An 11,996-nucleotide genomic window follows, 5' to 3' on the forward strand; every position below is an offset into this window, starting at 1 on the left:
TGGTGCTGAACTTTCGATGTTCACCGCTGTTGGTTCTGTACTTTTTGGGAAATATATTATTGTCGGAGCGAGTCTCTCGGGAACATATATTTCTTCAGGAGTGAAATAAAACGTCACCGTCGATACATCATTCTTCACTGGACGGGCCTGATCGAACTGAAGACAACCTTCATCTATCATTTGCTGAATACCCCTTCTCAAACTGTCACATCCGTTTTTGGCAGCTTGACAATTTCTGCATTCTTCCCCACAGCCCGGGAAAATCTGTCCTTTCAGAAGTCGGTCTTTAACCACCGATAGCGAAGTCTTCACCTTAGTCACATCAGAAACCAAATTCAAAGTTTCCCCACTATCAACAGCATTAATCCTCTGCCCGCCGTGAGCCGGCATCGGGTTTTGGATAACATTAGGCACCGAAGCAAAATTGATAGCTTGGGCATCTCTCAAATCTTGTACCTTTAACTGCAGAGCCTTGCAATTATCTGTAGTATGGCCAGGTGCGTTGGAGTGAAAAGCACATCTGGCGTTGACATCATAACCTCTAGGCAAATTATTGGGATCGATTGGTGGGGCCAGAGTTCTCAATGTAACCAGATTCATGTCAATCAGCTTGGGAAGTAATACTGAATAAGGCATTGGGATTGGCTCGATGATCCGGTCCGTCTGCCTTGGACGTTGTTGATAGTGTCTCTGCTGACCCGGATTACCTCCTTGTTGTTGATTGTTGTACCTGGGTTGTTGTTGCGGATGATATTGCGGTTGAGGAACAGGTGTTGGAATAGTGACTGCGGCCACTTGATCTTGATAATAATTAGGGCGTCCTCTACCCCTGCCTCTGCCGGCATACACAACACTTGCCTCGCCTTCTTTTCTTCGCTGACCGTTACCAGCAAACGGTCTCTTGGGACCTGATGAGTTGGAAACACTATTGTCTTGAATTCGGCCCATCTTCAACAGACTCTCGATTCTTTCTCCAGCAATTACTATCTCTGCAAAGCTGATTGACGGGCAAGCAGCCAATCTCTCAATATAATTGCCTTGAAGAGTGTTCATGAACATGTCTGCCATCTCCCTTTCAGACATAGGGGGTTGGACGGACGCAGCAATCTGTCTCCAACGCTGAGCATACTCTCTAAAGGTTTCCTTGGAAGTCTGAGACATACCTTGCAACAAGGTCCGATTTGGAGCCATGTCCAAGTTGTATTGATATTGCTTGACAAAAGCCTCTGCCAAGTCTTTCCAGCTCTTGATGGTAGTACGAGACAAATGAGAATACCATTCATGAGAAGCTCCAGTTAGGCTGTCTTCAAAATAGTACATCCACAACTTTTCATCTTCCGTGTGAGCTCCCAACCTTCCCAGATAAGATTGGAGATGAGTGTGTGGGCAAGAAGCCCCGTTGTATTTCTCAAAAGTAGGGGGTTTGAACTTGTGAGGAATCCTTACTCCCTGAACCAGACCAAGATTTGTGACATCAAAGCCTAAGGAATTTTGAGACTCCAAAGATTTGAGCTTCTCAGCAAGCTCATCCATACGGCGAGTGGTCTCGAGGGCCTCGTCGTGCAAAGAAAATTGATCATACTGATAATCTTCAGTAACGGGGCGCCCGTTAATCCGAATTCCTTGATTCACATTGTACCTTCCGCCAATACCATTTCCAACATTCCCTGTGTTGCCAACATTACCCGGGTTTCCATCAGCATTTGCGTTACCCGCGTTACCAGTGTTCACAGGGTTATCAGCGTTCCCAGGGTTACCAGGGTTTCCCTCAGCATTTGGTATCTCCACTTCCGGATCGGGTCTCAGTTGCTCAACCAATTCCCTCAGCTTTTCCTGGCCTTCTGCCATACCAGTCATCAATGTCATGAACTGATCCATCCTTTCACGCATATCAGCCAGCTCTTTCTGTACTTGGTCCATCGCTAGCTGTGGACGATTTTCCTTTGTCGGGTACCTGTGGACTCGCTTGGGACCAATAACTGCCTGATATAGGGAACAAACATTAGACATTGCGGTGACACCTGCAAAACAGACAAGGGTTAATATGCATGGTATGCGATGCACTGCTTGTTCAATTTTAAGGCACCCCCGTTTTGAAAGGGAATACCCTGCAAATGAATAAGCATGAGATGTTGGATGCAAATATGCAGATGATGTTATGCAATGCAAAGGCATGTCAATCAGAATTGATGGATCCGCTTGAACATCTGTCAGGTTGCACTGCCTGGAGAGAAATTCACTGAGGAATATAATACAAGCCCAAAACTCTGCTCCAGAAAACCGGGTTGGTTGGAGGTTAAGGTTTCCTGAATTTAGCCCGCCCCTCACTGGTAGGTTCTAAGAACAGAAGTTCGTCAGCTTCAGCCCTTCAGTCGCGAATAATACGTTTACCACTGAAGGTTTGGTATTATTACGGGACAAAAGACCTCCATTGACTCCCCTCAACAGGACATCCTAATAGCAAGTTCCCAGTCTCGGGATCCTCGGATTGAGCAGCGAGAATGCGCCCACCAGAGCTAACATAATCACGTCTCGGAGGAGAGGCCTTGACTGAGTTCTCGGGAAATGGTCACCAGAGTCGACGATTTCTAGAGGAACATCCTGCCGTTACGGAACACCTGTAAGACATAATATATCCAAAAGAAACCTCGTCTGGGTGTGGTTCTTCACGAACGACTTAACGTAGCAACACGCCACGCAAGCCTCATGATTATCCACTCTAAAACCTGTGTGTACACTCAAGCATGGGTAATGGGCTTATCTCTCATAGAACACCCCATCCCAACAAACAAACAAACAGATCCAACAGATACAACAGATGCATGCAAGCAGGTAAGCAAATAAAGGTACAAAAGCATGAACACTCAATAAACAAGAAATCACACAAGCTAGGAGGGACTCGCTTAGGGAAGATGGACCAGCAAGAGGTCAACTTCTTTCAATCCCCAGCAGAGTCGCCAGTTGTCGCAACCTGAAAAATACAGTGCGCGAAAAAACAACCGGCGAAAGAAAATGACAGAAGAGTCGCCACCGTGCGTTATTCATCCCAAAGGAGGGAAAGGAAACGCTCGAAGTAAACCTGAAAAAGGAAAGGACAAGACGGGGTCTTGCAACCAAATCTTGGGTTTGGGAGTCAGTTATGCGAAGGGAAGGTATTAGCACCCCTACGCATCCGTAGTACTCTACGGGATCCACTTTTGTAGTTCTTGTCTAAAGGGTGTGGGTTTATCTAATGTGTTATTTACTAAAAAAATGGGGTTAAATGAAAATGACTCGCGCGGATGTCGCATCCACTGCATACGTATCTCATCTGAATATGAGAATCAGAGTCTTCGTAGCTCGGCTACCTAGGGGTTAAGGGTAATTGTGCTCGCTAAGACATCGCGTCTTATGCCTACGTATCTCATCTGGCCTGAGAATCAGAGCAAAACGTAGTTCGGCTAACTATGGGGTTATGGATTGGGTTTTGGACGAACGACGTCACTACGCAATCTACCGGATGCTCGACCTTTGGAGACTTACTCGCCTGTAGTAGAAGGAGTTAACGTGTTGCTTTGGGTTTTAGGGTTTGGGATGCTCAAGGGCAAAAAGGCAGTCCTTGACGAAGGAACCGCGCTACCTGCAGGGATACGAACACATACAAAACAAACATGTATAAAGTAAATGTGCCAACAAGGGGCTCAGAAGTAAATAAACAAAAGAAAACAAATGCCTCATATCGAGGTCTTCCAGCTAAGAAAGCGATAAAATGCGGAAAAGAGGTAAAAGTACCACACGGATAAAGATCTGAAGTAACAGCAATTAAAGGAGTAAGAAACTCAGGGATCTCCCAAGCTAATGCCATCAAAGAAAGGTGAGTCAGTACAGGTAATCGGAATGAACCTCCAGGGGGTATCCCACAAATAAAGTGGGAAAACCACGCAAACCATCTCTGCAAGAGTCTATGAGCTCTCACAAAAACTCAACAAAAGGGTTAGTGAAACACGATAAACATTTTTTTCATGGATAACAATATGGTTTCAGAAACCTCAAACCCTGTGGCATACATTTCAGAAATCATGTGATTAAACATTCAAGGCATAGGTTTCACCCATTCATGCATAATTAAACCCGTGGGCAAAAACATAATGAAATTCATCCATCATACCTCATACATTCAGATGATCCAAATTAAGAGCATAAAATCATGGGAATGAGGCAAACCTGATGGGAGAGACCGGTTGAAATCAAATGGCACGGCTGGGTTTGCAAGGCAATGTTAGGGTTTGCGTGAGATGAAAGTGTGTGAGTCAGATTGAATTTTTCAGAGCTGCCTGGGGGTTGCTCTGAGTTCTCTGTCAGGTTTCTCTCCAGGTTTTGTCAAGGGTTTTGTTTCAAGGAAAACTCAGAGTATTTTGCTTCTCTTCCTTTTTCTGTCTGATCTCCCTCTTTTATAACCTGATTTTCATGGCTTTGTGGGCTCAAATGAGAGAGGTCCAAGTCCAAGTTTTTTTCTATTATATTATATTTATTTTTTTATTATTATTTTTATTTATTTATTTATTTTTGTAAAAAAAATTGTTTTTTTTTTTTTTTGTAAGAAATTATTTCTTGGATCTAATTCTGATTGACATGATGAAATGCAATATGAAATACTAAATGAATGCATGAATGAGGAGGGCAAATTTTGGGGTGTTACAGTAGCAGCTAGCACTGAGATTGAAGGAATTCGTTCGTGTGGACTGAGTAGAGACGTTGTCATCGTTCAACGTTCGTGATCACCACAAGAGATAACGATTCTATCACTGATCATGCCCATTCGTAAGGATCATTAAATGGAGAAATTTTTAAATCCCGTTGCGCCTTGGATGGCAATTCTCCTTCAGTTATCACCTCATTCGAGAGATAATAGATAGAGGAGATGTGAAAATATACAGAGTACCTACACTTGACAATATTGTTGACCCACTGACAAAGCCTCTTGCGCAACAGAAGCATGATGACGATACTAGAACTATGGGAATTAGGGGTATGCCTGATTGGCTCTAGTGATAGTGGGAGATTGTTGGTGTAAGTCTTAGAGGCCAATACTTTTGGTACTTGTATCGAATTATTTATTAATAATAAAAAGTTTTTTCTTTATTATGTTTGTTTAATAAAGTCCCTAGAGTAGATAGTCAGTTTAATGTATCAAGTGTGACTTAATCATGAGATCTCATTAAACATAAGGATACTATTCTTAAAGTATTCGTAGTCGAGCTTTGTTGTGAAGTGGGATACCATTAGAGCATTAAGACTATTATGTATATAGACTGATGATCACATCTCATGGATCATGGATAATGAGTTATCAAGTCTTAAACATAGGTATGAATATTATGAGTAATATTTATATTGGATTGACCCGCTATGAGAATATCATATAGAATGTTATGCAAACTGTCATAAGCTATTCTCATGGTGATAGTGGTGTATACCACCCTTCGACCTGAAACCACTATGGACCCTAGATGTAGAGTCGAGTGATTTATTGTTGATTAAACATTGCCCGTAACTGGATGACCATAAAGACAGTTAATGGATACTCCACGAAGCATGCTGAGGGACATGAGTGACTTAGATGGAATTCGCCCATCCTGCGTAACAGGATAAATGTCTACGGGCTCAATATTGAACTGGACAAGGATGACACAGTCTATGCCTTGTTTTCAATATAGACATAGGGGCAAAAGGGTAATTATACACATAAGTATTATCACAAAAGGATTTGTCAGATCACATGACATTTTCGTGTCTTGCGTAGCAGTGATGTGTTGCTAGATACCGCTCATTGTTTATTATGTTAAATACGTGATTTAATATAATTGCTAATGTCGCGAAAACCTACAGGGTCACACACAAAAGGACGGATTGATGAGAGATAGAGTAAATAAGGAACACCGTAAGGCACGGTGCACTTAAGTGAATTGTAGAACATCATAAGGTACGGTGTACTTAAGTAGAATACAAAATATGGTAAGGTACCACGCGCTTAAGTGATTTTGGCATATCATAAGATATGGGTCACATACTCTTAAGTGGACTTTTTAGCTTGCAGCCCACACAAATGGTTCTATAAATAGAACCCTTGTGTATAAGCATTTGTCCCGTTGAAATTTTGTTTCTCTCTCTCTCACTCAAAGCCTTCATTTGTAGCAGCTAACATTGAGATTGAAGGAATCTGTTCGTGTGGACTGAGTAGAGGCGTTGTCACCATTCAACGTTCGTGATCAGTCCTTAGATCTGCATCAAGGGTTTCAATCGCCACAAGAGGTAATAATTCTATCACTGATCATGCCCATTCGTAAGGATCACTAAAGGAGAAAATTTTTAATTTCCGCTGCACTTTTTATCGCTATTCTCCTTCAAATTATACCATGAACCGCCCTATTAATAATGTATCTTCAATCGTGTGTGATATTAAACATAAATTTATGTGATATATTGTCTCTGCTAGATAGATAAAAATGTTAGGAAATTATATAAAAATATTGGCCATAAAGTTTAAAGCAACATAACATAGATTATAACATAGACTAATGATAAATAATTCAATATTTTTCGATTTGTTTTTTTAAACCATAATTATTAATTACATATCTCACAAAATTATACAATTTTGTGTGTCGCACACGAACAAACTAGTTATTACTTATATTATATTAGTATGTAATTAGTCTCTTTTATTAATGATTATAAAATTTAAACAACAATATAATATAATATGTAAAGAATATAATTTATTGGATATTAAACGTAATTTCACCTAAAATTTAAGTGTTTTGTTGTGTCTTCACTTAAAAAATCTGATTTATTAGTTTGCATATTGTCCCAACATTTCAAAAGCCATTTTTATTGTACCACAAAATTGAAAGCAAGTAAAAACAAATTTTAACAAAAGTATCGCACCTTATAAAAATACTGTTTGTTCATTTGTGTTTATATACCATTTTTCTAAAATCAAAACGGCCATTCGAAAAAAAAGAGAGTTAAGATTTAAAATGATTATGGGAAAGGCCAAAAGAATTGTAAATATGTAAGTGCACTCAACTTTGTCTCATTACACGTACAAGAATCTTCTATTTTAAGGAAGCTTTGAGATCAAAGGAAAACATATTCTAGAATAGAAACCACAAAGAGAGTCGTGACTCGTGAGAAAAACAGAAAGAAAAGGATAAAAGACAAAGTTCGAGAAAGATAGAACCTACGTATTGAAGTTTTGTTGAGTCGGTTACACGATGTGGAAAAGTTGCGTATCAAAAATGTCCCGTAAAAGAGACGTGGAGAGTGGAGAAAGAACCCTTTACCCTTCGATGCTTGAGAATCCTCAGTTAAGATGGTCCTTCATTCGTAAGGTATACTCCATCATCACCTTTCAGTTGCTTCTCACCATTGCTGCTGCCTCCGTCGTCGTTTTCGTTCCTCCCGTTGCGCATTTCTTCGTCGGTTCCACACACGGCTTGATTCTTTACATCGTCCTTATCTTTGTTCCCTTCATAAGTACGTGTCGTGTTCTTTTATATTATGTTGTTATGTTTCTTAACACAACACTTTTGTTAAATTATGTTTTGTTTTTGCAGCATTATGTCCGCTTTATTATTATCAACAGAAGCATCCTCTTAATTACTTCCTCCTCCTGATTTTCACTGTCACTTTAGCTTTTCCCATTGGGATAACGTGTGCCTTTGTTAGCGGTAACGGTTCTATATTATTCAAATTATTCGTGTTTTTATTTGATAATGAATAATGATTAATGATATAAGTTATTCATTGTTTGCAGGGAAAGTAATTCTAGAATCTGTGATATTGACGACTGCAGTGGTGTTCAGTTTAACTCTCTACACGTTTTGGGCTGCAAGAAGAGGTCATGATTTCAGTTTTTTGGGTCCGTTTCTGTTTGGAGCTTTGTTGGTTCTTGTGATCTTTTCCTTCATTCAGGTTTTTAATCGATAAAATAATATTGATTTTGATTTGATATCTGATTTTTGTTGATGTTTGTATGTTTTAACATTGTGATTCTTTTCTTGCAGATTCTGTTTCCTCTGGGAAAGGTGTCTCATATGGTTTATGGATGTCTTGCATCTATCATATTTTGTGGCTACATAGTTTATGACACAGACAACCTTATCAAGAGGTTTTCCTATGATGACTACATCTGGGCTTCGGTTTCGTTGTATCTTGACATAATCAACCTCTTCCTCTCTTTACTTACTATTTTTAGAGCTTCTAATTAAAGATAATAAGATGCAACATTATATTATATTTTCCTTGCCTTTCAATTTAGTTTTTTTTTTCTCATTTCGCAATTTTATGAACTCATATGTATTGACGGATGATCGAGTTAATGAATGTCCATTTGAGTACTTAACATGATGAAATTGATAACACATGCACTTGATAGTGATACATTGAATTGAATTTTGAAATAAACAATAGCAATAACAAGATGATGAGAGGTTCAATTGTTGTATTTGTTTTGTCGTTGCGTGACGATTGAGAGAAGCCTAGAAACTCCTTGTGTCCAGATATCATATTCTTTTTGAGTTCTACACTCGAACTCGACGATTCCTCTAGTGTCTGTTTTCAATCCGAAGTAGTGTCGTTTTTCTCCATCTTCTAAAATGTCTCTTCCTGGCCATGCTGGTAAATCCGTGCACACATCTAGCACAACATCTGTATATTGAAGAGTACAAAGTTATTTGGCTTATGTAGCTTATGCTAGTGAAAACAAATAAAGTTGTGAAGCTATTGGAGACTTACTCTTGTTCTTTTTTGTGATTTTTCCTGCAACAAGTTTGCTCTTCATTTTTAGCTTTACCTGTCCTGTTCGATGTATGTAAACAGAAACTATTTTCCAATGGAGATCGCCTGCGGTTACAACAAAAATAGAATTTAACTTTTGTTCAAACCAGATATTGAGTTAGTCTTAATTACATCATCTGTAATGGAAGATAATGATACCGTTACGAGTGCGTTTGAGTAATTCACTGCCCTTAGCAAGTAGCTCTTGGATGCTGGAACCTGTGAAATTATCTGCATTTATAATTTCTCCACTGTCACTGGTGCTGCTGTTGCTGTTTTTTATGTTGTTCCCTTTTGCACTTATTGTTATGCCCCCTATTCCTTTCTCCAGTGGTGTTACTGCAGCAATATTCCATACATCCTTCTGAGCTCTAGCTTTTAGTGTCGCCGCTCCTCGGAGAGCTACATATCAAGGACGATAAACATATTCATATAAGGCATATTCTAATATCAAGAATAGTGATGCTATCTCGGCATGGCAAGTGCTAAAAGTGTTACCTGTGGCGGCTGCAGCGGTAAGAGTAGATATATCATCATGAGAACGGACGTTCACGGCTGAGCTGACCACTGAAGCAAGGTGGTCGCGCTCAGCTCCCATTGCTTCAGCAGCCTCCACACATTGTGCAGCAACTAACGTGGCAGCCGAAGCAACAGCCACGTCAGTCTTGGCCATCTTCTCGTCCTTGTTTGGTGTCGATGAGGCAGCTGTTGCAGCCGCAATGGCTGCTATAGCAGCAGCAACAGCAGCCACAGTAATAGTAGCATGCATCTGAGCATTATGTGTTCTGTTTTCTTCTTTCTTCTTTTCTCTTCTCTCTTTCAACCATCTTCCTACAGTTTTAGGTCCTGAACCGGCTGTGACGTTGCCAATGGCCCCATTTGCTCTTCCACCATTGAATAGTGGATGAATGGAATTGTTTGCCCGAAAAAACTGCACAGCACACATTAACCAGAATAAGCACAAATAGCATGTTAATAATATAGTACTAATTTTGCTTATAGTTTAGCGATAATGTGTTTTATACCTTAACAACATCGTCAAATTCATCTGAATGAGAAACTGGTGGACTGTCTGTTCCTGTCAATGAACCATTACCATTCAAAGGCTCACTGCTGTGAGATAATCTACCTGATGTTAACGGTGACACTTCCTGTTACATATTACAAACAAACAACATTAATAAAGACAATGTTCATAGTTGATATATACGTGTGTGTTTTTTTACAGTATTAGTAAAGAGTAAACACCTCTCTAGCAGAGTGTGACATAATGCGTTCAAGGACAAGCTGTGAAGTAGCAGAGGAAGCGAAAGAAAACTGATTCTTAGACATAGTTGAGAGCTCCTCAGAGATAGAGTAGATACTGGTTTCTTCAGGAATAGAACCAGAACCATTTGAAGGCATGCATGATGAAAAAGGTGGTTGAGAATGAGCTGGTGCAATAGCTTTTGTGACTTCAAGAGCTGAAGCACTCCATGACCTCGACAGAAACTCCATAGGAACTCGAGGACTCTCCGGCAAAGGGGTGCGGTGGCCGCCGCCACTTGGAACAAATTCATGCTGCTGACAGTTAATTGGTTCCATGACAGTTAGTGTGAGGTACTAGCTCTTTGTGTAGGGAAGTTTGGAATATTAACTTAGAGAAGTGACAGAAGCATCCATGAAGGGGTGCGTAAATATATAGTACTGGTATTGGCAGGAGGAATGAATGATGTTAAAGTATAAAAGCTACCTAAAAGGGCTTAGGAATGATCAATCAAAATTAATCATGTGCTAAAGATGTTACTAATAATTTGTCAAAAGATCACTTTAAAATCTATATTCACACTTGTTTTTCCCACTACTTAACATTTACACGTGACTCTAACAAAAAGAAACAAAAACATAGGTAGTGTAGTTTTTTTACCGTTCTTTTACAAATTCACTGCAATATTAAACGGAGTTAATTATTATTATTGTATGTATTGTTGAGGTATCATGAGTGATTCACATGCAATCTTAGGAGAATTATGAGTAAGATGTATGCATGAAGAAAAGAATCTAATGGAATTCTGCAATTACCCGCATCCCAAACCAAATACACACAGACATGTTAATAAAGACACGAGACATAATAATGAACAAGACAAAAAGAGAATGGGTTGTGGGACAGACAAATGACTTTTGTCAGGTTTAGAGAATGTCATAACTATTGTAGTAGCAGTACTATGTCTGCGATATGTCACCTTGATAAGCTTTCATGCGGGTACAGTACTAGTGCTACAGTTAAATCTAGTTAAAATTCATTAAGTTTAAGAAGTTAATGTTTTGTCAAAGTGTTTATTTCACTTTTAAAAAGATTATTACAAAGTTTAATAATGTTTGTCTGTCTTAACTGGAAGTACTAACTGAAATAATCAAAGGAAAAGTAACGTGAAAAATTTGAAGTGACTTGGAAGGAATTACATGCATCAAATTTTCAACATTCGCAAGCTTTGCGCGCCAACCACATATCTATACTGTTTCAAATTATCCTATTCCAGGACCATTTGAATCCATAATAGACACTACAATGTCTCTGATAATACATCAAAGAAATTGTCAGAGAACGTATAAGCTGTGAGTGATGATGTTCCTTCTTGTTATAGCTGTTGGCTATGTCTTAGCCCGACATGTTAAGAATGCAAACAAAATTTTCAGCAGAGTCCTATTTCTACACAACAGTGTTAATATTGTTGGACACAAAAAGCAGCGTTCACAGAATGGGGTCTTGGCGTGCCTACAGACGTCATCAGCTACTCTTTTTTTTCCAACTTTTAACATAATCTGATGAATGCTCTCTTAATAATTCAATGAAAAAAGAAGTAAAAGGAGAAGAGAAACCACAGCTTTTGCTTTTGGAGTTGGAAGTACTAGTATATATCTTGTTCTGTCCTTGATAACTCTACTGATTAAAGGCTTCAGCTTTATTCCTTTTGCTTGCCTCATTCATTTTCTTAATGATAATAGTTTCCCTTTTTTTTCCAATTGAAATTCAAGAGTCTTTGTGATGTTTTAGTGAAAAAAAAGGTCTTTTATCTGTTAGTACCTTACACTAAAATGTGTCATGTTACATGGGAATCTTGAGTAAGAATAATCTATAAATACTTACTTTCAAGTCAAATTTGGCCACCCTTTTGGACCAGGAAGGAAATCAA

General features: G+C 39.2%; 2 protein-coding genes across 2 annotated transcripts; one reads left to right on the plus strand and one right to left on the minus strand.

Annotated features, from left to right (window-relative positions):
- The first annotated feature begins 7,000 nt into the window (after window positions 1-7,000).
- Window positions 7,001-8,386, plus strand: LOC127126124 (protein LIFEGUARD 2). The gene is made up of 4 exons (XM_051054985.1): window positions 7,001-7,518; window positions 7,599-7,712; window positions 7,799-7,956; window positions 8,049-8,386. The coding sequence occupies exons 1-4, from the start codon at window positions 7,257-7,259 to the stop codon at window positions 8,250-8,252; spliced, it is 738 nt and encodes a 245-aa protein (XP_050910942.1). The 5' UTR covers window positions 7,001-7,256; the 3' UTR covers window positions 8,253-8,386.
- Window positions 8,325-10,578, minus strand: LOC127126122 (VAN3-binding protein). Its single transcript, XM_051054984.1, has 6 exons — window positions 10,069-10,578; window positions 9,846-9,971; window positions 9,319-9,751; window positions 8,980-9,222; window positions 8,779-8,886; window positions 8,325-8,691 (listed from the first exon to the last, which is right to left on the minus strand). The coding sequence occupies exons 1-6, from the start codon at window positions 10,402-10,404 to the stop codon at window positions 8,477-8,479; spliced, it is 1,461 nt and encodes a 486-aa protein (XP_050910941.1). The 5' UTR covers window positions 10,405-10,578; the 3' UTR covers window positions 8,325-8,476.
- Window positions 10,579-11,996: the final 1,418 nt, after the last annotated feature.

The sequence above is a fragment of the Lathyrus oleraceus genome, chromosome 3, assembly GCF_024323335.1.
Source record: "Lathyrus oleraceus cultivar Zhongwan6 chromosome 3, CAAS_Psat_ZW6_1.0, whole genome shotgun sequence".
Taxonomy (NCBI): domain Eukaryota; kingdom Viridiplantae; phylum Streptophyta; class Magnoliopsida; order Fabales; family Fabaceae; genus Lathyrus; species Lathyrus oleraceus.

Coding starts and splice junctions, on each gene's coding strand:
- LOC127126124 (XM_051054985.1), top strand. CDS start 7,257: ATGTGGAAAAGTTGCGTATCAAAAATGTCCCGTAAAAGAGACGTGGAG. Junction 7,713..7,798: donor AACGTGTGCCTTTGTTAGCG/GTAACGGTTCTA, acceptor CATTGTTTGCAG/GGAAAGTAATTCTAGAATCT. Junction 7,957..8,048: donor TGATCTTTTCCTTCATTCAG/GTTTTTAATCGA, acceptor CTTTTCTTGCAG/ATTCTGTTTCCTCTGGGAAA.
- LOC127126122 (XM_051054984.1), bottom strand. CDS start 10,404: ATGGAACCAATTAACTGTCAGCAGCATGAATTTGTTCCAAGTGGCGGC. Junction 9,972..10,068: donor TGTCACACTCTGCTAGAGAG/GTGTTTACTCTT, acceptor AATATGTAACAG/GAAGTGTCACCGTTAACATC. Junction 8,887..8,979: donor ACTCAAACGCACTCGTAACG/GTATCATTATCT, acceptor TTGTAACCGCAG/GCGATCTCCATTGGAAAATA.